Source organism: Rattus norvegicus, chromosome 15, assembly GCF_021556685.1.
Source record: "Rattus norvegicus strain SHRSP/BbbUtx chromosome 15, alternate assembly SHRSP_T2T, whole genome shotgun sequence".
In the NCBI taxonomy this organism is placed as follows: domain Eukaryota; kingdom Metazoa; phylum Chordata; class Mammalia; order Rodentia; family Muridae; genus Rattus; species Rattus norvegicus.
Window position 1 is genome coordinate 28,799,026 of NC_141548.1, and position 26,550 is coordinate 28,825,575.

The 26,550-nt window shown below is 46.7% G+C and overlaps 1 protein-coding gene across 5 annotated transcripts in view; it reads left to right on the forward strand.

Annotated features, from left to right (window-relative positions):
- Rpgrip1 (RPGR interacting protein 1) overlaps positions 1-26,550 on the forward strand; it is a 58,070-nt gene that overhangs the window by 27,591 nt on the left and 3,929 nt on the right. The window contains exons 11-23 of one of the 5 annotated variants that reach the window (NM_001427786.1): positions 835-995; positions 2,373-2,536; positions 4,160-4,303; positions 4,717-4,867; positions 9,506-9,958; positions 10,218-10,369; positions 11,850-12,192; positions 13,948-14,066; positions 14,373-14,678; positions 14,892-15,095; positions 15,891-16,026; positions 20,106-20,221; positions 26,331-26,523. In NM_001427786.1, the coding sequence (NP_001414715.1) occupies positions 835-995; positions 2,373-2,536; positions 4,160-4,303; positions 4,717-4,867; positions 9,506-9,958; positions 10,218-10,369; positions 11,850-12,192; positions 13,948-14,066; positions 14,373-14,678; positions 14,892-15,095; positions 15,891-16,026; positions 20,106-20,221; positions 26,331-26,523 (2,642 nt within the window). Of the gene's footprint in view, positions 1-645; positions 996-2,372; positions 2,537-4,159; positions 4,304-4,716; positions 4,868-9,505; positions 9,959-10,217; positions 10,370-11,849; positions 12,193-13,947; positions 14,679-14,891; positions 15,096-15,887; positions 16,027-20,105; positions 20,222-26,330; positions 26,524-26,550 lie in introns of those variants that run through there. The other 4 variants (XM_087585612.1, XM_087585609.1, XM_087585610.1 and 1 more) reach the window with 4 other exon arrangements.

Genomic DNA, 26,550 nt, shown 5'->3' on the forward strand with positions numbered 1-26,550 from the left:
TCTTGGCCAGGAAGTTTTACTTTATATTATTACTACTACTACTACTACTACTACTACTACTACTACTACTACTACTACTACTACAACTACTACTACTACTACTTTTATTTTATTTTATTTTATTTTGGGTTTTTTGAGTCAGGGTTTCTCAGTGCAGCCATGGCTGTCCTGGAACTCACTTTGTAGAGTTTGAGACTGGCCTCAAACTCAGAGATCTACCTACTTCTGCCTCTCAAGTGTCGGGGTTAAAGGTATGTGCTACCACTACTGCTCTTGGTCAGGAAGTTTTTAATGTCAGTGTCATTCTATTTGAATAAATGACTAAGACCTGGTCTTGTATGTCTGACACTCAAGGCACGTCTAACAGCTAAATACCATGGAATAGAGTTGCAGGTGTTGAAAAGCTTGCCTTCATTCTTGAGTAGAGCACATGTTCTCTAAAGTAGCCATTGGCAAGGGGATATCAGGGGACAAGGTGAGAAAAGAAAGATCTCGTTTCTCGGTACTAACTCAGGAGGTCTCGTCCTGTCCTCACACGTGGGCCCTTGTCAAAGGAAGCCATCACTTTGGAGAAGTTCCTTGAGAAATGCACGGTTAAGGCGCTAGCCTAGTGGAACCCTCAAGACTTAAGCAGACGTGACACCGAGTAACTCCAATGCCACCCAAAAGTTCCAAAGCAGTTAGCAAGTGACAGTTACAAATGAAGCCTGAGCAGAACAAACATGTGGAGAAAGGAAGGATCAGCTAGGTCCCCAAGATGCTGAAGCTGTGCAGCAAAGATGCTGGAGCCTACTCCTTTGAGGAGTCATCTGACACCGTGCCTGGGGTTTTCAGCATGCTGGAGAGCAGTCACCAGCCTCTGGAGAGCAGTCACCAGCCTCACTGGAACAGGGAGCTCATGGCGGAGCAGCTCCCACAGCAAGTCTGTCCACTGCTGGACCAAGTAGGCGCTGAGCTGGAGGAGACCAAAGTCTTGCTTCAAGTAACCAACCAAGGTGGGTCGAGTCTGAAGGAGCGAGTGTTCTCAAGGGCAGTGCCATCTACGTCTGGTTTGGGAGACAGGAACTTGGGCCTCTACTTCTCCAGTCTTCCCAACTGACCTTCTCAACTGTGGTCATTGATACCTAGGATTAAACATGGGCAATTAGGTCTGATTTAGCCAGGAAGCCATGTTACCTACCTATCTCTTACATATGCCTTTCCACATACAGCTCTTCCCGTTTGGAACTATTTATTTTATGTCTACGAATAAGTTGTTGCTATCTTCAGACACACCAGAAGAGGGCATCAGATCCTACAGCAGATGGTTGTGAGCCACCATTTGGTTGCTGGGAATTGAACTCAGGACCTCTGGAAGAGCAGTCTGTGCTTTTAACCACTGAGCCATCTCTCCAGCCCACATATGAACTCTCATGTTACAGGAGGAAATAGTTATTTGATTTTTAAGCATTGTCAAAATTATCCTCTTCATCCTGTCATAGATCCTGTTGTATGGGCTTTTTAATTTTTTCTTTAGATTCTAGTATATTTAAATTAAAAAGTATAGAAGAAGAAACATGACACAAGGACAATAGGATCCCCAACCTTCTCCCTCCAGGACATGGCAGAAGGACTGAGAGTTCAAAGCTAGCCTGGGCTATGTAGGAAGACTCTGTCTCAAACAAAACAAAGCAATAAGAAAGAGCCTTCAGGCAGAGGCCATACAATAAGAAAGCTAAGGAGTGTACACCAAGCACCATGCAATACATGTAAACCAAGTCTTGTAAGATCAGAAGAAATCTGATGTAATGTCTCTGATGTTCCACGGAGTGCTCTGCACCCTGGACAGCAGTAGCCTCCCTTCCCTGAAACATACAGATAATACCTAGTCTTTTCCCAGCCATGGGGGGTATGGAGATGGGGGCTACTGAGAACTAATGGCTAGAGGTTACAACGGAGTCAAGTTGGTGAGAGACTGACTTGGATGGTGCTATCAAAAAAAGTAAAATTTGGTGGGGGATTTAGTTCTGTGGGTAGAGTGCTTTGGAAGGGCGTATGACCCTAGGGTTCATTTTCTGCATCATCCCCTGACCCCATCCCACCTGCCCTAAAACATGCCACTGGCCTGTCTCAGTCAGTCACGTGACTGTCTTGTTGTTTGTGTTTCCCTCCCCGTCCCACAGTTCCTTGGGTGTTCTTCTATCCTTTGATCTTACCTTAGAAGTACAACCTCCATTGGCTGAGTCAGCAGGCTAGAGGCCTTTTTGTCTCAGCAAGAGGGAACTGTTTTTCAGTATAAAATGAAGTTCTGAGCCAAACATTACTTCATATGTGATTCAACTCTGACTATGGTGGCCAATAACTGCGTTCAATTCTCTGGATTCCTTTTTCAGTAGCTCAAGATGAACAGTTGACGTTTCAAGTCACCAGCATCCTTTGCCAGCATAAACAGGAAGAAGAGAACCTTCAGTCAACAGCCACCATACCCCTGTTTCCAGAAGAGCTGTTTGAACTGGCTGTTCAGCCAACTCTACTCGCACAGACAGTTCAGAGAGAGGTAAATTAGTCACTCTGCTAAGAGGTTTCTAGCAGAAACCCCCAGGGGAAAACTGTGGGCGCAACATTCTGTCCTGATTGAGAATGGGATTTAAAGAGTGCTGACCCACTGACAGACAGGGTTTAGTGAGCTCTACCCATTACCCTATGCTTTAGAAGAGGTAAACTCTTCCTTAAAAGTTTTCATTAAATGTTTTTTCTTTTTTCTTTCTTTTTTTTTTTCCGGAGCTGGGGACCGAACCTAGGGCCTTGCACTTGCTAGGCAAGCGCTCTACCACTGAGCTAAATCCCCAACCCCTCATTAAATGTTTTTAAAAGGAGGGCTGGAGAGATGGTTCAACAGTTAAGAGTACTGGCTGCTCTTCCAGGGGATCCAGGTTCAATTCCTAGCATCAACATGGCAGTCGAGCAACTGTCTGTAATACCACTTCCAGGAAATCCAACACCCTCACAGACACACACATGCAGGCAAAACACTGTCTGCTCTTCCAGAGATCCTGAGTTCAATTCCCAGCAACCACGTGGTGGTTCACAACCGTCTGTAATGGGATCTGATGCCCTCTTCTGGCCTGCAGGTGTACATGCAGTAGGGCTCTCAAAATACACTTTTTTTTTTTTTTTTTTTTTTTTTGGTTCTTTTTTTCGGAGCTGGGGACCGAACCCAGGGCCTTGCGCTTCCTAGGTAAGCGCTCTACCACTGAGCTAAATCCCCAGCCCCCAAAATACACTTTTTAAAAGTTGTGTTTATTTTATTTAAAACGTGAGTATTGTGTCTGCATATCATGTGTGTACTTGGAGCCCCTGGCAGCCAGAGGAGGACATTAGATTCTCTAGGACTGGAGTTATGGATATTTGGGGACTACCACGTGGGTGCTGGGAACCAAACCTGGGCTCTCCAAGAGCAGTAAGTGCTCTTGGTCATTGACCCATCTCTCCGGTCCCTCTGTTAAGTTTTTAAAGATTTATTTTTACTTTGTGCTTATGAGCACTGGCTTTCATCTATGTTTGTGTCCTGCATGCGTGCAATGCCCACAGAGAGCAGAAGGGGACACTGAATCCGCTGAAACTAGAGCTATAGACAATTGGGAGCCGCCAGATGGGTTCTGAGAATTGAATCTGGGTTTTCGACAAAAAAGCAGCCAGTTCCCCTAACCACTGAGCCATGTCTCCTGTCCCTAGAGTCTTCAGGTATGAACTTGAAATGATCTACTGAAGGGCGAACTGCCATTTTGCTTTTATTCATTACAACCTCGCAGGTGTATATGACAAGTTCGTGTGGGCAAATGTGCCACGTGAGGTGCATTTGTGGAGGTCAGAGGACACCTTCGTGGAGTCGTTTCTCTCCTAACACTTCCATATGGGTTTCAGAGACTGAACTCAAGCTTGCTCAGTTCAAGCCTGAGACATCCTGCTAGCCTCCAAAGTGCCTTTTGAAAACTGTCATCACTCTGAAGTGACACACTGACAGGGTTGGGGGGGGGGGGAGGGACTGGGCAGTGCAGGGAGAGAGCCCTTGTGAAGTGACACGACTCCTGTATATTCTGAAGAGAACATTGTTGCGGGTTTTTTTTTTTTTTTTTACAACTCTCAGCAACCGCTTTTACCAAGGTTTTCTGCTCTCCAGTCCAGTGAACCAAGAGTCCAAGAGGAGAGTAGCCTGTCCCAGGTGCTGAATGAGCTGCAAGTGTCACACGCAGAGACCGCACTGGAGCTGGAGAAAACCAGAGACATGCTTCTTCTGCAGCGCAAGATCAACTTGTGTTATCAGGTGCAAGGAAAGGAAGGAAAAGGAAGCTGGGCATATGAGAACCACACACGCTGGGAAGCAACCTGGGTTTCCAGGGCTGGTGTTAGCACCATGCTTCCTAATGCAGAGCCTCAGGACTCCCTCACACAGACACCTGGCCCCAGAAGTCAGCTAAGGGGGAACTTGTGAAACGGCAAAGACTAAACTTCCGGTTTCATTTGCCCCCAGAGATAGACCTAGGGAATCAATCACTCTAGGTACCACAAGTGCAGCAGGACAGGAAGGTTCTTGGAAAACCTGAACTTTCTTTCTGGGTCAAACCTGCCCTCCTGAGGAGGCGGCAATCCCCTTCTGCAGCAAGGTCCGGCTTTTAAAGTCAGGGCTCTTTGGTTCTGAGACTCGGAGAGGAGAGTACGGTGCTTGTTTTGTTTCAGGAGGAGCTGGAGGCAACGCTGACAAAGGCTGACAAGGAAAATAGGGACCACGAAGAGACGATGGAGAGGCTGACTCACCTCCTAGACTTCAAGAACAGCCGCATAATGCAGCTGGAAGGTATTTTAAGAAGTCACGGCCTTCCAACATCTGGCAAGTCTTAGTACTTTGTTTCCATCTTGGCCGATGTCACGTGACTAACAGCGATCGGATCCTCCTCACCTTTTCCCTCCTGCTCTCATCCTCTCTTGTCTCACGGTTGGTCTGTAACTTCTTTTCCTCTTCTGCTCAGTGCAAATCCGTTGATTTTTCTGGAGAATCTCCACAGGGCCAGCAGTGCTTCCAGGTGATTGGAAGAATGCCATGGAGGGTGACTGCCCCTAAGGCTGGTGGATCTTTCCTTTCCTCTCTGTCGTTTCTTGAATCCATGCCTCTCAGCCTATGGCAGGTCTTGCCGGGCATTTCCTCTCATTTCCTCCTGAGATTTCTCTATAGAATCTTTGTTTCGACTTGAGGAGATTTAAGGCTGTACGCAGAGACAAGGGAGGTGTTGCCAATGTTTCCGATTCAGGTTCTTCCTATTCAAATGGTTACCTCAGAACAGAGTCTACTCTCCACCTTGAGTTTAAGGAGTAGTCCTTGTCATTATGCACTCGGGAGAGAGATGGCTTATGCTAACCGAACTCACCACAGTCTGATATTTCAAGCAGAAGGCAAGGCACTAACATCAGCATTCAGGGAACTGCTGTGAAATGATTCTCCTTCCTGGTAAGTCAGTAATAAGCAGGTTCCCTAGTGAGGACAGCCCTAGAGTACAGGGAGGTATGGGGTGCTTACCACACCAGGGTGAGCCAGGTAAGGCTACTGCCAAGTAAAAAGGCAGTCCTCCCTTGGACTGAGTCCTCAGGGCTTAGTCAAGGTCTATCTCAGGGTAGACCCTTACCTAGGACTGAAGGTTCATTTGCTTTCACTTTCCGTGCAGATCCTGACAGCTTTTCTACATATTACCACATATTATTTTTCTTAAGATTTTATTATTTGCTTAAGATTTACCTATGTGAATGTGCCATTTGTATGCCTGAAGAAGGAAGGCATCAGACTTCACTATAGGTTATGAATCCGCCTATGGTTGGTGGGAATTGAACTCAGGACCTCTGGAAGAGCAGCTAGTGCCACTTAACCACTGAGCCATCTCTGCAGCCATAGTATTTCTTTTGAGAATTGCCTATTCCTACCTCTACCTTTTGCTCATGGATTTAATAGAATCTTACTGATTTGTACGTCCTTGTTATTTAAGGCTATTAGCTTTGTGTCGTGTAATGTCAATTTAAACATATTGTACTTAGTCACATCATTTATTTATTTATTTACTTATTTAGGTTCTTCTCTATGTAGCCCTGGCTGTCCTGGAACTTGATCTGTAGACAAGGCTGGCCTTAAACTCACAGAGCTCTGCCTACATCTGCCTCTGGAGTGGTGGGATTAAAGACTTGCCCTACTGCTGCTAGGCTATGTCAAATCTATTTATTTATTTATTTATTTATTTATTTATTTATTTATTTATTTATTTATTTTATATATGTGAATACACTGTAACTCTCTTTAGACACACCAGAAGAGGCATCAGATCTCATTACAGATGGTTGTGAGCCACCATGTGGTTGCTGGGAATTGAACTCAGGACCTCTGGAAGAGCAGTCAGTGCTCTTAACCTCTGAGCCATCTCTCCAGCCCCACGTCAAATCTTATAGCTGAAGAAAACATCAGTTATCTGGGTAAAGTGGCACTTGCCTTCATCCCCAGAACTTGGAGGGAGAAGCGGGCAGATTTCTATGAGTTCAAGGCCAGCCGGATACCCTGTCTAAAACAAACAAATACAAAACAAAACAACAAAAAGGAAAATATCAATTAATCAATTAGTCACTTTCTGTGTTACATCCCCCCCCCCCAGCTGTCCTGGAAATCACTATGTAAATCAGGATGGCCTTGAACTCAGAGATTGACTTGCTTCGGCCTCCCAAGTGTTGAGCTTACAGGTGTGAACCACTGAGCCTCCCCCTCTCTACCCTCATCATCATCTCCACCCACACACTCAGTTTTCTGAGCTCTTGCTATACAATCCAGGCTGGCCTCAAAATTGCAATTCTTCTGCCTGTTTCCCAAGTACTGAGAGTTTAAACATTCACTACCATTTAAAAGATAATATTTATTTATTCTTTCAAGTCTCTGTCTCTCTCTCTCTCCCTCTCTCTCTCTCCCTCTCTCTCTCTCCCTCTCTCTCTCTCTCTCTCTCTCTCTCTCTCTCTCAGGCCTCTCTCTCTCTTTCTCACTGTGTGAGACAGACAGACAGACAGACAGACAGACAGACAGACAGAAGGGGCACACTTGTGGGAATTAGAGGGTAACCTACAGGAACTGATTCTTTCCTCCCATCATGCACACTTCTACAGAATCAATCTCAGGTCCTTAGGCTTGGCAGCAAACACACTTACCTATTACGCCATCCTGACAGCCTCTCCTCCCCCGCCCACTTAAACACTAAGACACCGTGGCGTGCTAGAGAGATGGCTCGGGGTTAAGAGCAGCTGTTGGTCTTGCGGGATACCTAGTTTCAGTTCCCAGAGTTCATGTGGTGATAACAAGTGTTAGTAACTCCAGTTCCAGAGGATCCAGCAGCTTCTGTCCTTGTGGACATGCTTTATGCATGTAGTAGACACAATATATCCAGGTCAAGCATCCATGCACATAAAAGAAAAATCTTAGACATTTTGAAAAAAAATCATTATTTTTAGTTTTATTTAAGTCTATGCCTGTATATCTGTGTAGATATATATGCAGGTGCCTGTGGAGTACAGAAGAGGATGTTGGACGGATGGAACGGAAGTCACAGGCAGTTGTGAACCACCTGAAATGGGCGTCAGAAATCAAACACAGGTCCTCTGGAAGAGCACTGCATGCTTTTAGCCACAGAGTCATTTAGGGTTTGGGTCCCGTGTCCGTTCTGCCATAAGGCTTGCCCACTCAGGGAGGCGGGACATGGGAAGTTGACAGTGCGTACCCCACACTGGTGCCGGGTGAATGTCTGGCTCTAGGGAAGCCCCAGGACACCGTTCAGGGATGGGGAAGTGCAGTCTGAGGCAAGGGACAGCAGGAGCTGTCTTTGGGGCCAGGGCCATCTGGTTCTCAGGCACTGCTGGATGCTGAGGAAGAGCTGAGAATGGAGTGAGGGCCCATGGTGCTGGATCGAGCCTGGGCCAAGGGCAAAAAGAGGGCAGGTCTGGATGGTCCTGTGTGGGGTGTGGGGAGGAGTCCTTGGTTTGACTACAGCAGGCTTGAGCTTGGTTTGACAGTCGTGGCTGGGAGCGCAGAGAGGCCTTCTACGGAGATTACATGGTGGCTCTGTAAGCAAAGGCCTTCTCCATGGCTCCCCACGGCAGATCACGATGAAAAAATGCAGCCCATGGTTGTAAGACGTTTATTGTCACGGCGGAAAGTGGATGTGTTGAGCCATACCCCACGCTCAGGGTGGGCCTGAGTGTAAATACCTTTTGCAGGGAGGAGTGTCTGGGAAGGAAAGTTCATTGGCCAAGCCCTCCAGGCCTTTAGGTATCTCACTAAAATTGAGATCCGTCTTGGGTCTACATGACCTGTGGTCAGGTCCTTTACCTGTGGAGGGGCTTGGGGTACTGCCCTTACATGACTGATGGCCACAAATCTATGGGTGGCTGAGGCTAGTGACAGGGGCCTGGCGCCCAGGATCAGGTGAAATGCCTATTGTCCCTTCAGGGTCATTGGGGTCTCTAACCTTAGTTCAACCAGGACCATGCTGCCTTTCATGGTCGCACATAGTCATCTCCCCAGATAAAATAATAAATAAATAAATACATAAATACCTCTGATCTATCAAGAACATTTTTATTCTACTGGTTTAGCTCTTAAAGGAGGTTACTCGCCATCAATGCGCTCTAGGGAGTCAGATGTTCCCAGTGTGAGGTAACCTGCATCTGAGAATCTCTCTGACTGGTGGGTTTTGAAAACAATGTGGTTTCGAATACAGTGTGCAGATGCGGTTCCGTCTCCACGTCTCGCATCCCAAGGGCTGTACTTTCAACCTCTTTCCTCTTAAGTTTTCTGTCTTCGCTCTTAAGTCATTACCCTTCCATTCAACGTGGATTTCTTGATGTCTCCTAATGAAACCAAGATCTGAACAGGAAAGGAGCCCTCCTGTAACCGAGCCGGACTGCCCCAGGTTGCCTTTGCAGGTGGCAGGGATCACTCTCTCCGAGGACAGCATAGCTCTCTTTCGGGACACACTGTATGTCTCTAACGCCTCCTTTTTAGTAGAGTATCCTAAATTCTTGGGATGTCGATGTGCTTTGGTGTCATTTGTGTGATGGCGTCTCCCAAGTGTGGTGTTCGGTGTCATTTGTGCGGTGGCATTTCCTGTGCTGCTCAGTTCACAGCCCCTCCCATGGTATGGGCAGCAGTCATTTGGCCTTCAGAACTCGATGCTTCTGGTTGGAATTGGGCTGCCTTCCTTCTTGAATCACGTGGCTTCTTGTAATAACCTTATCTTGGATTTCCACAATGTAGCTTCTTCCTGTTCATCCTCTTTCCCCCTCAGTCAGGATAGCTCTCAACCTTTTTTTTTTTTTTTTTGGTTCTTTTTTTCGGAGCTGGGGACCGAACCCAGGGCCTTGCGCTTCCTAGGCAAGCGCTCTACCACTGAGTTAAATCCCCAACCCCAGCTCTCAACCTTTTAATGGATAGGCAGTGTTCTTTCCCCTGTAGAGCAGCTCAAAGACGTTGCTTATGGCACTCGGCAACCATCGCTGTGTCTGGAGTCCCCGGCAGCCCACAGAGGCGAGGATGAAGTGGACATGTCTCTGCTGCATCCAAGCGAGAACCTTTTTGAGCTGCACATCCACCAGGCCTTCCTGACCCCCGCTGCCCTCATACAGGCTGGGGATGCGCAGCCTACCACTTTCTGCACTTACTCCTTCTATGATTTTGAAACACACTGCACCCCATTCTGTACTGGGCCACAGCCCCTCTATGACTTCACCTCCCAGTATGTAGTGCAGACCGACTACCTCTTCCTGCACCACCTTCACGGAACCTCAGTACGGCTTGACCTCCATCAGGCCATGGCTAGTGAGCACCAGGTCCTTGCTACGGGATGGATTTCATTGGACAAGGTGCTAGAGACTGTGGAGCGAGTCCATGGCTTGGCCACACTTACTGGTAAGTGCTTTTGGCTTCTTGTGGTTCTTAGGATTCGAAGCTTTGGAAAAATAAAGGGCCAAAGCCTGGAGCTGCTTTCTGGTAATTTCCTTTTTCCATCCTGCCCAGGACGGACTGGCCCTGGACTCATGACAACCTTCCTGCTTCAGCCCCTCGAGTGCTAGGATTTCAGGGATCTCATCATCCAGGCTTCTTTTGTTCTATTCTTGACTTTTATCACACTTTATTTTCTATGCCTTTCATACCTTTTGCTACTCAGGAGCTGGCGGAGAAGACTTGGGGGTGTTAGAATACTGGATGAGACTGTGCTTGCCCCTAAAATCCAGCCTCCAGGCATGCAATAAGCGAAAGAAAGCCCAGGCCTACCTGTCAGTCAATGTGCTTGGAGGTTGGAAGGCGCAGAATGATGAGGTGAGAAGAAGTCCTCACACATCCCAGAATGACAGCAGCCAGCAGCCCTCCAAAGGGGCTTGCTCTTCTGTTCCCTAGGAGTATCCCTTGAGTGTGAGAAACTGCAATAGCAAAGCCAGTCCAGATTCTTCCTGTGCTAAAACTCGAGAAGAAATGAAATCATGCCCCGGGTTAGATGCTTTCCTTTGTTGTGAACGAATCAACTTTTTCTCCATCTTTTTTTTTTTTAATTGAGATTTTTATTATAATCAGTGGTTGGCACGGAAATGCAGGTGATCTGTGGGGGCCATGCCTTCAGATACTGGAGGTGGGCAGGTCTGTTGCAGTTCCCCAGTAGGGAAACTCAGATTCCCTGAACTCCCACTCCACCCTTGCTAGTCAAGTCCTGCTTGTCACCCTGCTTCTAGCTGTCTGCCTGGCGGCTCCCTCCCGCTGCCTTCATTCTCCTGAGCCTGGTGAGCTTCCTGTACCCATGGGTCTGTTTTCACCAAAGTTGGACATTTGGGGCCATTACCTTTCACATACTCTTGTCACTCTAGCCATAGGCTCGTATGCAAACCATTAGTGCTTGCGACACTGTCCCGCTGGGTTCTTCCCATTTTGCTCCTCTTTTATTTTCCCCCTCAAGCATTGGTTCAGACATTCCCACTGCGATAGTTTCACTGGCTTTCTACAAAACAAAATCTAGGGCTGGAGAGATGGCTCAGAGGTTAAGAGTGCTGGCTGTTCTTCCAGAGGTCCTGAGTTCAATTCCTAGCAACCACCCACCTATAATGAGATCTGGTGTCCTCAGAATATATATATGTATATGTGTGTGTGTGTGTGTGTGTGTGTATACATATATATATACACACATACATATGTGTATATATATATACATATATATATATTAAATCTAATATTCGGGCTGGAGAGATGGCTCAGTGGTTGAGAGTACTGACTGCTCTTCCAGAGGTCCTGAGTTCAATTCCCAGCAACCACATGGTAGCTTACAACCATCTATAATCAGGTCTGGTGTCCTCTTCTGGCCTGCAGGCATACATGCAGGCAGAAAACTGTATGACGTATACAAAATAAATAAATAAATAAATAAATAAATAAATAAATGTAAAAAAATTTTTTAAAAATCTAATATTCAATCGAAGTGAATAACTTTAGCACAGATTGATTGATCGATTGATTTAATTATTTATTTATTGTGCTGGTACATGCCAAGGCATGCATATGGAGGTCAGGGAATGCGCAGGAGTCGTTTCTCTCCCCCTACCACGTGGGTAGCTCCGTTCCCTATCATTCTGTAGGATAAGCCTATGGGTGAGCACCTCCCAACAGCGGCCAGAGCCGGGGGCAGGCAGTTCCGCATCATTATGACCCGGCAGAGTAGGTTTCTTGGTCACGGTTCCTCTTGCCTACGTAGGCTTCACTTTTAACAATGGCTCAGGCTGCCCTTTAGCTTAGTCCAAGGTCAACATCTTTCCAGTCCAGATCCGAAGCCTGGGCACCTCAGAATGAGCTGCGGATTGAAATCACCAGGTGCTGCGGCCTCCGGAGTCGGTGGGGAGGAAGGCAGCCCAGCCCGTACGTCATGTATCGCTTCTTCACCTTTCCCGACCATGCCACCACTGTCATTCCGGCCAGCAGTGACCCGTACTTTAAAGACCAGGCTCTGTTCCCCGTGCCTGTGACCTCTGACCTGGACGAGTACCTGAGGCGGGAAGCTCTGTCTCTATATGTTTTCGATGATGAAGACCCAGAGCCTGGCTCCTTTCTCGGCCGAGTCCAGGTGCCCTTGCTGCCTCTTGCACAAAACAAATCTCTCAAAGGTGGGCGTCGCACCTCCCGGTCCTCTCCCCGGCATCACCTCTCTGCCCTTATTCAGCTTTTCTTTGCTTACTTGCTTGGAGCAGTCATTCCTTCACTTAAAAAATAGCATTTGGGGGCTGGAGAGATGGCTCAGTGGTTAAGAGCACTAACTGCTCTTCCAGAGGTCCTGAGTTCAAATCCCAGCAACCACATGGTGGCTTACAACCATCTGTAATGGGATCTGATGCCCTCTTCTGGTGTGTTTGAAGACAGCTACAGTGTATAATAAATAAATCTAAAAAAAAAAATTTAAAAAAAATAAAAAAAATAGCATTTGGATCATGTATGTATATGCATGCTGTGAGTCTGTGAGTGAACATGCCACCACATGCATGTGGAGGTTGGAGGTCAGCTTTGCAGTGTTGGCTATTTCCTCCCACTGTTAAGTGGGTTCTGGAGAATTCAGATTGAATTCAGGTTCCCAGACTTGAGTACCTATTACTGCTAAAACATGTCAGCCATGAAAAGTCTCTCTTGAAATCCGAAAAGAGGGGTTGGGGATTTAGCTCAGTGGTAGAGCGCTTGCCTAGGAAGCGCAAGGCCCTGGGTTCGGTCCCCAGCTCTGAAAAAAAAACCAAAAAAAAAAAAAATCCGAAAAGACTTCAGCACGTTGTCAGGAGCAACAGAACGAGAGATTTATAGCCACTTTGCTCATGCAAAAACAGGGGCTTCAGCTCTGTTTCAGCTACATAGTCAAGAATCCCAAGGCGTTTCAACTGAATTCCAGAATTGCATGCCTCTATGTGTGAAAACCTTACTTTAGACTTGGAGTGGGCGTAGTAGTATCTCGTGCCTTTGATCCCAGCACCTTGGAGGCAGAGGACAGCCTGGTCTACATAGTGTGGTCCAGGCTACCTGGGGCTATATCACGAGACCTTGTCTCTGATAAAAAAGCAAAACCAAAAACCGAACAAAAAGACCCCTTCCGTGATTCCCGGGATTTGCTTTTGTTTAAAGACTGTTGTTTCTTAGTTCATGAGCAGAGATCTGAGCAGGATGTAGCACTTCCTCCCAATCTCATTGCTGTCTAAAACCTCAGACATTGCTGTGGCAGCTGACAGCGAAGGTAGACTCCCGCTGTCTGGAGCTGTGATTCTGTCTTCCGTCTCTGCCCACTCATGGCTCTGGGGGGCACCAAGCCAGTCTGTCTGGCTGCTGTCTGGAGAGAGGGAGGCAGTGATTCCCAAACTTTGATTAGGCAGTATAACCAAGATAGACAGTGCCAGCCATGTTTAATAAGATTCTGAGCATCCTTAGGAGCACCGAAGACCTCTCTCTGGCCAGTTTCATGGTTCTTTAAAAGACAGTATTTGACACCTCTGCCTGAGAGGACAGGCCAGACACCTGCTAATCAGGATGACTAGCCGGAAGCCTGCCGTTCAGGAAGTAGTCACTGTGGTGTTTTTCTTGGTACAGCTTGCATAAGTGATGGTTTTCTGGGGACAGCCATAGCATATTATGTAGTGACAGTGAGGATGATTTCATCATGGTTACGCCTTTTGATCATGTCTTCCAAAGCAGAAATGCCTGTCTTCCTCTATGAATCTCACTACACTGTTTTACTTTTTTATATGTTATGAATCTTGGTGTGTTTTAATAAATTACTAACAAAATGCAGTAGATTTCTAAGTGGGGAGAAATAGAAAAGATGCCCATAAATACCCAGTAGCCTATCTCACGAGGCCAGGTTTGACCAGTTGCTCTGTGTCTCTCAGGTGATTTCAACCTTACAGACGCTGGGGAGATGTCCAATGGCTCCATCCAAGTGCAGCTAGACTGGAAGTCTCACCATCTGCCCCCAGAGAGCCTCCAGATGTCAGAAGCTGAGAAGCAGGCGGAGGGAGACAAGGACGAGGTTCAGGAGGAGGAGGCAGAGGAAGAAGAGGAGGAGGAAGAAGAGGATGAGGAGAAGGAAGATGAGGAAGAGGAAGGGGAGGAAGAGGAAGGGGAGGAGGAAGAGGAGGAGGAAGAGAAGGTAGAAGAGAAGGAGGAAGAGAGGAAGGAAGAGAAGGAGGAAGAGAAGGAGGAAGAGAAGGAGGAAGAGAAAGAGAAAGAGAAGGAGGAAGAGAAGGAGGAAGAGAAGGAGGAAGAGAAGGAGGAAGAGAAAGAGAAAGAGAAGGAGGAAGAGAAGGAGGAAGAGAAGGAGGAAGAGAAGGAGGAAGAGAGGGAAGAGGAGGAGAAGGAGGAAGAGAAGGAGGAGGAGGAAGAAGAGGAGGAAGAGAAGGAGGAAGAGAAGGAAGAAGAGAAGGAGGAAGAGAAGGAAGAAGAGAAGGAGGAAGAGAAGGAGGAAGAGGAAGAAGAGGAGGATGAGGGAGAGGAGGAGGAAGAGAAGGAGGAAGAGAAGGAAGAAGAGAAGGAGGAGGAGAAGGAGAAGGAGAAGGAGAAGGAGAACAAAGATGGCTTGGAGGTCTCATTCACAGAAGAGCAGACCCCTTTTCTTCCCCAGGTAACTCTCCAGAACTCCATCGACAGGAAGCCTCTACATAGTCTATTAAACCAATTGGAGCGGCTAGTCTCAGGGGTGGATAAGGGAAATTCCTTCCATGAGTAGCATATGTAACCAGAGATACCATGGAGGGGAGCAGGAGCAGGAAGGAGAGAGAGCTAGAGGTTGAACGGCCATTGTCTAAGACTCCCTGTCTCTGATTAATCTGTTCAGGCTCAGATAGCATCTACAGAGATTCCCATAGAGGCTGGCCAGTATCAAGAGAAGAGAAAACCTCCTGTAATAGCAGAAAGGAAGGAAAAAGAGCGGCAGGTCACAAGCTACTCACGAAGAAAACACAGCAAAAAACCAGGTGTCCAAGGCAAAAACAGAATGGAATATCTGAGCTGTAACATCTTGAATGGAGACATACAGCAGGTGGGACCCCAGAGACCCTGGAGAGACAGCAGGTGGGACCCCAGAGACCCTGGAGAGACAGCAGGTGGGACCCCAGAGACCCTGGAGAGACAGCAGGTGGGACCCCGGAGACCCTGGAGAGACAGCAGGTGGGACCCCGGAGACCCTGGAGAGACAGCAGGTGGGACCCCGGAGACCCTGGAGAGAGAGCAAGCAGGTGGGACCCCGGAGACCCTGGAGGGACAGCAGGTGGGACCCCGGAGACCCTGGAGGGACAGCAGGTGGGACCCCAGAGACCCTGGAGGGACAGCAGGTGGGACCCCAGAGACCTTGGAGAGTCGAACATCTGTGGTCATTAGAGGGGAGGAGCAGTGAGGGCAGGAAGACCACAGTGCCCCAAGCTGCTTCCATATGCATTTTTTTAAAAAGATTTATTCATTTATTATATATAAGTACACTGTAGCTGTCTTCAGACACACCAGAAGAGAGGGCATCGAATCTCTTTACAGATGGTTGTGAGCCACCATGTGGTTGCTGGGAATTGAACTCAGGACCTCTGGAAGATCAGTCGGGGCTCCCAACCACTGAGCCATCTCTCCAGCCCCCACATGCATTTTTAAAGCCCCAGATGATTGCTTCATATCCATGGAACCAGCACATTAATATGCACACTATAACTTAGGCTTAGAACATGAATAATACATACGCTATGGACTTGTTTAAAAGGGACTGACTTTTTAAAGTCACAAAGGCTGGCATTAAAGAAGTATAAGCTCTTACCACTCACATAGTGTCATTGCTCTTCCTCTGAAGCAGATGCGTTACACTGAGTGGAAGTTCTCAGGGCTCAAGATGTATGAGGATGATGGTTTGAAAGTTCAGCAGAAGGAAGAGGAACAGCCATCACCCCATTCAGCACTGAGACAGGACCAACCCTCACATTCTATAAATGGTATTGTCCTTTAAGATCTAATTTTTCCACTCCACCATTGACTTACTTTCTTTTTATAACGTTAGTTTTTGTCACTTTTATTATGCGTCGGTGTGTGTGTGTGTCTTCATGTGGATATAGGTATGTGAATCCTGAATACATCGAATCCCCTGGAGTTAGGGGGTTGTGAGACCCCTGAGATGGGTGCTGGGAACTGAACTCAGGCCCTCTAGAGGAATGAGCAGTCTTAAGCACTGGGCCATTCCTCTAGCTCCTGAATTATTTTCTTCTTCTTCTTCTTCTTTTTTTTTTTTTTTTTTTCGGAGCTGGGGACCAAACCCAGGGCCTTGTGGTTGCTAGTCAAGCGCTCTACCACTGAGCCAAATCCCCAACCCCCTGAATTATTTTCTTAAAGCCAATTATTTACTGTTTTTTAATCTTACAGTGTATCTTAGTTACTTTTCTTTTTTTTAATTTTTAAGATTTATTTATTTATTTTATATGAGTATACTGTAGCTGTCTTCAGACACACCAGAAGAAGGCATCGGATCCCATTATAGATGGGTGTGAGCCACCATGTGGTAGATGGGCATGAGGTAGGCATGAGGCAGGCATGAGGCAGGCATGAGGCAGGCATCAGGCAGGCAGGCATGGCGCTTGAGAAGTAGCTGAGAGCTCATATCTTAAGGCACAACCATGAAGCAGAAAGAAATACTGGGAATGGCCTGAGTCTTTTGAAATCTCAAAGTCGTCCCCAGTGGCACACCTCCCCAAACAAGGCCATGCCTCCTAATCTTCCCCAAGCAGTTTCGCCAACTGGAGAACCAAGCATTCAAATGTATGAGCCTATGGGGGCCATTTGCTTTCCAACAAAGCACCGCACAGTGGTGATAAACAGTTAGTGGAAAATTAGTGTCCAAGCTCCTAAGGTCTTCTGATAAGTGTGAGAATTAGGCCAGCAAAGGCTTTGAATTCTCAAAGGAAGTTACCTCTCCCTATGTTTATAGCTAGATCGCAAACTAGCTTAGTTTCTTGGTGTTTGTAATATATTATTTCCCTAGAACTTTCCAAATATGTCTAAAAATAGGAGGGGTGTTATTGTTCACTTGTGAAGTCAAGTTCCTTTTAACATAGAGCAAGGCTGGGCTGGAGACAAGGCTGCTGTTCCTGCAGACCCTGGTTTGGTTCTCAGTACCCACAAGGTAGCTCGCAACCCCCCGGAACTCCAGTCCCAGAGGACACTGCACTCTTTTCTGGCCTCTGTGGGCACCAGACATTCATATGGCATGTGACATACATGCAGGCATACATCCACACGCATAAACTAATAACATGTATTTTATGTATGTAAATGTCATGTTTTCATGGATGTCTGTGAACCTCAGAAGTCAAAAGAGGATCCTCTGGATCTGTAGTTATAGATAATTGTGAGCTGCCATGTGCACCCGGGCAATTAAACCGGGTCCTCTGCAAGAGCTACAGATGCTCTTAACCGCTGAGCCGTCTCTCCAGGCCTTACTTCTTTTTTAAAGTAGATTATATACCACGAGCAAGTAAGAATACTTCCATAAACTCAAGATCAGTTTCAAAACCAGAGATTTAGCCAGGTTTGGTGGCCCAGCAGTCCCAAGCAGAGGCAGGTGGGTCTTTATGAGTATGAGAAAAACTTTGTCTGCATGGAGTGTTTCGGGTAGCCCAGGGCTACACAGTGATCCTCTGTCTCAAATAGAAACAGACAAAGATAGGCAATCAGCTTAATATGCCTCGTAATTAAAGTCTGAACACTTTGAGATCACTTCATTATTTTGAGGAAAAGCAGTTTTACAAAGTCTAACTTCCATTCTTAATAAAAATTCTCAGAAACTTAGGAATAGAAGGAAATTGCTTTATTTTTTTAAAGTTTTTTATTTTATTTTATTTTATGTCAGCACACTGTAGCTGTCTTCAGACACACCAGAAGAGGGCATCAGATCTCATTACGGATGGTTGTGAGCAACCATGTGGTGGCTGGGGATTTGAACTCAGAACCTCTGGAAGAAGAGTCAGTGTTCTTAACCACTGAGCCACCTCTCCGTAAGGAAATTGCTTTAAATGACTGAATATAACACACCCCGTAACAAACATCATAGTTTGAGGACACTTACCCTGAAGACTAAGAACGGGGTGTGTCCCCTTTTACTGTTCCTATTGAACATTAGAGTGGAGGAATTTTTTTTCCAAGATGGGGTTTCTCTGTGTAGCCTTAGCTGTCCTGGAACATGCTCTGTAGACCTGACTTCAACTCAGAGAACTGATGCCTCTGCCTCCCAAATGCTGGGATTAAAGGTGTGTGCCACCATGCCTGGGACAGTGGAGATTCTAACCAGTGAAACCAAAGGGGAAAAAGTAGTCAAATGGCACAGGTTGGAAAGCAAATGGTCCTACCTTTATTTGCTGCTGAAAAGTCATGTCTCTAAGAAGTCATAAAACCAAATCTACAAAAGGGCTAGCTAAAAAGATAGCTCAGCTCAGCAAAAGACTGCTTCCCCAAAATCAACTATATTTCCATACATCAACAATGAAATACCCGAAGATGAAATGCAGAAGATAACTCTTTCCAGAGTATCACAAGAAAGAATAAAATATTTAGGGATATATTTGACAAAAAGTAACTAAAAACCTATCCCGCAAAAAAACGACAAAGATTCTCAGGAAGGTACACCTTTAATACCCTCACTCAGGAGGCAAAGGCTAGTGGCTTTCTGTGAGTTCGAGTCCAGTCTGGTCTATATGATGAGATCCAGGCCAGCCAGGGCTACACAGTGAGGTCCTGTCTCAACAAACAAACAAATAAAAAACAAAAAAATGAGGGAACTGGAGAGATGGCTCAGCAGTTAAGAGCACTGACTGCTCTTCCAGAGGTCCTGAGTTCAAATCCCAGCAACCACATGGTGGCTCACAACCATCTGTCATGGGATCTGATGCCCTCTTCTGGTGTCTGAAGACAGCAACAGTGTACTCACATAAAATAAATCTTAAAAAAAGAAAACAAAAAACGAAACTTAAAGGCTAGAGGCAGAAGAAGGTTTCCTACATCAATTAATCAGGATGATCCCCTAGGGACAAGACCAGATGTCCATCCTCAAGCACTAAAGATTCTGTCAGTTGACAATTAGCACGAACCATTGAACATACATTTTTAAAAGAGAAGGCCCCACGTAGCCCACATTGGCCTTGAACTCACAAAGTATCTGAGGATAACCCTGAACTCCCAGTTTTCCTGCCTTCCCCTCCCTGGGGCTGGGATCACAGTCATGCACCACCGTGTCTGAGTCTCAACATTTTCACTTGAAGGAGTCCCACGCTGTCCCTCAGCAGGAGGGCATTGTACACTCTACCGCTCCACAAGAAGGGCATGGCAGGCACATGGGAGAGGAGTCCAGGATGGGAAGAGTGCTGGAAGATAGATGTCTTGGGGATGTGTCCCCACACACTGTCTTGCTTGCTTCTCCTTAGCCTAGCTGTTTTCTTCAAGCCCATAAGGACATTAGAGGTTAGCCTGCCTGCCCGCCTGCTTTCTTTTACTTTTATATAAGTTTTTATTTTTTTTTTTAATTTTTCTCTATGGGTATGCATGTTTAGTCTGTGTGTACTGTACGTCTGTGTACCACATAACACCTGGTGCCCACACAAACAGAAGAGGGTGTTAGTTTCCCCCTAGAGTTGGGGTTACAGATGGTTGAGAGAAGCCCTGTTAGTGCTGGGAACTGAACTCAGGTCTTCTGGAAGAGGAGCCAGCATTCTTAACTGAATTCTCTCTCTGGCCCATATTTTCTTTTTCTTTCTCCTCCCTCTCCCCTTCCTCTCCTCCTCCCTCTTCCTCTCCCCTCCCCCTATCTCCCTGTCTCCCTCCACTGTCTCTGTCTCTCCTTTTTTCTGTTCATCCTTTTCTCCTTTTCCCCACGGAAAATGTCTGCCGTGATGACAGACTTCTGAATAAGGGAATCTTTGAAACACAGCGTTCCGTTCTGAAATAACAGTGCTCAGACAGTGAAAGTGCTGTGAGCTCTGGCTCGTGGTGTGGAGTGGAAAAAGTGTTTTGAAAGCATTGTGTGTTTCAGCCTCCTCCCCAACAGACCAAGAATCCAGTGAACAAGCTTCTGAAGTCAGTGAAGCACACACTCCTGACAGCGATGATATCGTAGTGACACCCCAGTCTCAGACGTGTCCTAAAGCTGTAAGTAACTGGGATAGCCTACCTGTTAGAGAAGGGGACCTAGCAAGAGAGGGCTCAGTGCCTACACATGTGAGGTTCAAGAAGCCTGTTGAGAAATGCAGGCTGGATGGAAAGAGCATCGGTGTGGAAGTCTGTTGCTATGGCGATGAAAGCGCTTCCTTAGTTTGATGCAAATGACAGCTGAGTTCTGTGCTTCTCGCCCCTATTTGGATCCCTTGCCACGCATGCCTGTCACTGTAAACTTGGTAACCCCCAGCTCGGTGGAGGCCATTTTTTCAGGTGAGTACCCTTACTGTAGGAGATGGAGATTGTGAGAAAGGAAGGAAGTCTTTGTGGGAGGGCTTAGAGAAATGTCTTAGTTTCTGCAGTTTTTCGACACACCTCTCCGGCCCCCCAGCTTTCAACAGGTTCTCTGTGGCGGTTTGGATAAGGATGGCCCTCAGAGGCTCTTAGATTCGAATGCTTAGAGCTGTCTGAAGGATTACAAGGAGGAGGAAGTGTGTCATGGTGGAGGGGGGGGGACCTTTGAGGTTTCTAAAGCCCATGCCAGGCCCTGTCTGCCTGTCTGTGTCTGTCTGTCTGTCTGTCTGTCTCTGCTTATGGACCAGGATGTAGCTCTCAGCTACTTCCCCAGCACCGTACCTGCTTGTTGCCATGCTCTGCCATTATGATAATGGCCTCTGAGACTGTAGGCAAGCCTCCAATTAAATTAAGTGCTTTCTCTTCTTATAAGAGTTGCCTTGGTCCTGGTGTTTCTTCATGGGTAATAAAACAGTGACCAACTGAGACAGTCTTACTATGTAGTCCAGGCTAGCCTAGGAACTCACAGAGATCCTCCTGCTTCTGCCTCTGGATGCCTGGCCTTCTTTTCTTTCTCTTCACGATGAGTCAGAGTAACACATGACCTTTAATTTAGACAGAATTCTACCAGGTGATGTTGACTGTGTTTTTGGGCGGTGTACCAAGTCCTGATGTTAACTATCTCACAGGAATCCTTGCAATTGCTCATTCCTTATTTCTTTTTACAAGTGATTATGGAATGCTCATCTTAGTGAATGATTCTTTTTTTAAAAAAGATTTATTTATTATGTATAAGTGCACCATCGCTATCCCCAGACACACCAGAAGAGGGCATCGGATCCCATTACAGATGGTTGTGAGCCACCATGTAGTTGCTGGGATTTGAGCTCAGGACCTCTGGAAGAGCAGTCAGTGCTCTTAACCACTGAGCCATCTCTTCAGCCCTTAGTGAATGATTCTTAAGTCAGGCTTACTCCGTTTTCTTGTTTTATTTTGTCCGAGACAGGAGCTTACACTGGAGCCTGGGCTTGTTTCAAACTTGTAGAGTCTGGCCTAAGCCTCCTGAGTCCTGGGATTACAGGCACGCCTGGTTTGGTCCCTGTATCGGTTAAGTTTGTCAAACTTACACAAAATAGAGTCACTTGCAAGGAGGGAACGGCATAATTTCTTCTATTAGATTGGCCTGTGGGCATGTCTGTGGGTCGTTTTCTTGATCTCTTCCTTCTTAACTTAGGGTTAGTCAGTTAGAGCAGAGAGAGGGAGGCTGATAGGTCTACAGTTTTTTTTTTTCTTTTAAAGATTTATTTAGTTATTAAGTATACAGTGCTCTGTCTGCATGTCAGAAGAGGGCATCAGATCCTATAGGTGGTTGCTGGGAAGTGAACTCAGGACTTCTGGAAGACTAACCTGTGCCTTTTTTTTTTTTTTTTTTTTCCGGAGCTGGGGACCGAACCCAGGGCCTTGCGCTTGCTAGGCAAGCGCTCTACCACTGAGCCAAATCCCCAACCCCATAACCTGTGCCTTAACATCTGAGACATTTCTCCAGCCCAGTCCACACATTTGACCTAAACACGTCCCAATGCATCCTTCATCTTGCCTCTGGTCTATCATCAGATAGGGCCTATTGGTAGGAGAAAGAGTCCACCAGGCCTCTATTTTAAGTTGCTTGGTTTTAAAAAGAAATATGAGCATTTAATGGGGATTTGCTTATGGCTTTGGAGGGCTGATCCATGAACATTATGGGTGGAGCATGGCAGCAGGCTGGTAGGCATGGCATTGGAGAAATAGCTGAGAGCTCACGCCTGGGAGCGAGACTGCCAGGGAGAGAGACCAAGGCTGGGCCTGGCATAGGCTTTTGAAACCTTAAAATCCACCTCCAGTGACACACCTCCTCCAATAAGGCCATGCTTCCTAAACATTTCCACACAGGGGACCAAGAATTCAAACCTATGAGCCCATGGGGGTCATTCTCACTCACTCACACCACCACATTCCACTCCCTGGTCCCCATAGGCTGTAGCCATATCATAGTGCAAAGGTGCATTTAGTCCAACTTCAAAAGTCCCCACAGTCTATCATGTCTCAACATGCTTTCAAAGTCCAAGGTCTCTTACGAGACTCAAGGCAATTTCTAACTATGCCCCTCTGTAAAAGGAAAATGTCATACTTCCAGCATAGATGGCACAGTCTACACACTGCCATTAACCCATTACCGAAGTGAGGGAAGGAGCCTCAGTAAAAAATACTGAAGCAAAACAAGACAGACCCAGCAGGGCAGACTCCAAACTCTTTATTTCTATGCCTGATGTCAAAGGGCTGAGTAGACAGCTACCCATATCTCTCAGTCTTTCCAGTTTTGTTGATGGAAACACCTTTCTCTTGCACTGGCTACACCTTGTCTGCAGCTCTTCTTGGCTCAGGTGTCCTCTGGGCCTCGGTGCAGGGGCTCCCTTGACACATCCCTGGCCTCAGTGTCTCTCCTTAGCCGGAGTGGAGGATTCCACAGGCCCTTCCATGTACCTTCTCAGCTCTAACTCCAGAACCACGAGACTGAAGCTGTCAGGCTCTGTGGCCTGGCTGCCAGGTTTTTTTTTTTTTTTTTTTTTTTGGTTCTTTTTTTCGGAGCTGGGGACCGAACCCAGGGCCTTGCGCTTCCTAGGCAAGCGCTCTACCACTGAGCTAAATCCCCAGCCCGGCTGCCAGGTTTTTGACTCAGATCATGAGGATGAAAAAAGAATTTTGCCATCTTGGAAGTTGGGCATTTTTACTACCTGACTGTGGCTCATCGCCCTATCTGCCTGTCATTAAGGCCCTGTCTAAGTCCTAGTCCTTCAACACTTCTTTTTACAACCTTCCTTCATGTTCCCGGCTGGATGCAAGAGGGGAAGGAGGAGGACAGTTAGGAGCAAGGTCACAGGAAACGGGCAGTAAACATTCACAGAGAAGTGGAGGGCTGGAGGGATGCCTTAGTTGCTAGATCCCTTACCCAGAACATATGAGGGCCTGGTAGTGGTGCCTGAGATCCTAGCACTTGACCAATGGAGGGAGGACCAAGGTCATCCCCACTACAGAAGGAATTCAAGGCCAGCCTGGGCTAAAAGGAAATAACCTTTATGGTACAGGTAACAAGGGCAAATAAGTGATTTGATTACAAGACGGGATAGATGTACAGATATGTGAAACATGAAAATTACATTATTTATTTTTTAATTATGTGCACACGTGAGTGTGCATGCCACTACATGTGTGTGGATGTCAGAATACAATCTGGGTTAAGGAGCTCTTTCTCCACCGCCTATGTCCTAAGGATAGACCTCAGGTCATCAGGCCTGGCAGTTAGCACCTTCCTTTACCTGTTGAGCCTTCTCACTGTCCCATACGACCTCCTTTTTTTTTTGTGGGGGAGGGAGGAGTTGTTAAGAACATCCGTTTATGAAATGCAATATAAGAAGTATCAGACTGGATAAGGAGAATACTGGAACACTGGAGATATTGGGTGCACACACACGGGTGCACATATACATACATACTTACACATGTACATACATACACATACAAACATACATATAAAAAGAGTGTTGGGGGAAATAGTACAGTGCTGGAGCACCAGCTGCAGCCACTCGTTCCCTGGGTCTAGTTAGTAACACTGCAAAAGCAAGCAGACCCAGGGTTGTGGTTCAGTGGCAGAGCATTTGCCTAGCAAGCAAAAGGCCCTCCTCTGGATCCCAGGTACTGAAAACAAACAGCATCGCCTGCATGCTGTGCCTAATACTCTCCTGTACATACGGAGTTTCAAGAAACAAGTCTTACTTTCCTGTGCGCCCTGAGCTCCCAGTCTGCTTTTTCACTCTGAGCCTTCCCTCCCAGTCCTTCCCGTTCCACTCTGTTCTGTTGTGTCTTGTTGCTGTCATGAACGTACTGTCAGAAGCACAGATGAACACACTTGTGTTTCCACACTTTCAGAATTTGTTTTTTGAGACAGGGCTTCCTCTGTGGATCAGCCCTCGAATTCACAAAGATCCACTTGTCCCTGCCTCCCGAGCGCTGGGATTAAAGGCGTGCACTACCGTCACCTGGCAAGCATAGGCTCTTTTATCTCAGTGTTGATTATTGACAGCGATTCTCAAACCACACATTGTACATTGCTTTAAAGACTGTAAAGGGTGAAGAGGCTGCAACAAAATTCAAGAGATTTCAGAAGCAAATAGAGCCTCCGTGGTCACAAGACAGCAAAGCCGCTAGGGGTCTTGGGAAGTGTGCTGCAGCTGCTTTTCTAGAGTCAGGCTGCACTGTTGAGTGGTGGGAGTGAGGAGAAGGGAGGCCGATGCATGCATGACAGGCTCAGATGGGTGAGCCGGATTGGCTGACAGCAGTTAAAGTAGGTCGTTTGCTTCATACGGCAGGGACCAGCCAAGCTGAAGCCCTCGGGACCGTTGGGAGCTCTGCACCTGCCAGGACTTTCAGGCGGCAGATGGGGCTTATCTTCCCTTTATGGGGCTCAGATGAGAGTTACGTTTCCTCAGTCTGGCATCTCTGACGCATCCTCCAGCTTGGTCTCATGAGATGCTTTTAGTATGCCCACGTGCTTCGAGAGATTCAGTTTGCCCTGATACATTTACAGGGTGGTTTCCCTTCTATGACCAGGAATAATTGCTTATCATTCTATGACGTGAGGCTATTACTGGACATATGGTGCCAGTCACATGTTCATCCAGGTGCACAGTTATTCTTCAACCTCAAAATGGAGTCTCTCAGGGCAACCACTGTTTTACATAGTATGGAGACACTTAGAGTGGGACACAAGCTGATCTCAATAACTGGGTTCTCTGTTGTTGCGGCTCTATTGCGTTCCATTACACTTAGAGTGGGACACAAGCTGATCTCAATAACTGGGTTCTCTGTTGTTGCGGCTCTATTGCATTCCATTACAATTTTTAAAAAAGATTTTATTTTATGTAAAGGTGCTTTGCCTGCATGTATGTCCATGTACCACATTCTTGCTAGGTGTCATTGAAGTGGGAGCCAGGTCCCCTGGAACTGGGGCGCTGGGCATCTGAACTAGGTCCTCTGGAAGAACAGCCTTGACCCCAGAAGTGTCTCCTTTGATCTGTCTTGTACTTTCATTTTTAAAAGTGCTAGTAAAAAAAACCCCAGAGAAACAAACAAACAGAAGTCAATGGTTTCCTTGTGTGGGCTGAGAGGAAAACTGCAAACAGGTCATTTTGAAAAAGCAGCCCAGCCACTGGTGGTGGTATTGTTCATCTTTAATCTCAGCACTCAGCTGGCAGAGGTAGGCAGATCTCTGAGTTTGAGGCCAGCCTCATTTTCAGAGCAAGTTCCAAGACAGCCAGGACTACAGAGAAACCCTGTCTCGAAAAACCAAACCAAACTAAATCACCCCCCCAAAACCCCATAAAAACAAAAACAGAAAAACCAAACATCCAAAAACAAACCTAAAAACCCCAAAACAAACAACCACCCCCCCAAAAAATCTTACCACCATAGTCCAAGCTAGTCTAGTCTTGTACTCAGGCTCCTCCCCAGTGAACCACCACTCCCAGCTTCTTCATTGTTTGTGGAAATAGCCGGGGAAGGCTGGCCTGGTAATTGACTCAGTAGGAGACAGAGACTGGACTCCCTTACACATTTCCCAGCGACTCCGTGGCAATTCAGTCAAGTCATCTGCTGTAACTAGTTTGCCTGTGAATTCTCAGTAAACGACTCGCTAGTGTGTCATGATGGGGTTCTAGAATAATGTGCTAACACTGAAGTCTCATTAGCCTTTAGGAAATCAATATTTCCATTTCAGGATTCAGAGAAGATGTGCATTGAAATAGTCTCCCTGGCCTTCTGCCCTGAGGCTGACGTCATGGCGGATGAGAATATCCGGCAGGTATATGTGGAGTACAAATTCTGTGATCTGCCTCTATCGGAGACAGAGACTCCAGTGTCCCTGAGGAAACCAAGGGCAGGCGAAGAAATCCACTTCCACTTTAGCAAGGGTGAGCTTTCCTGCATGGTGAGTGGGC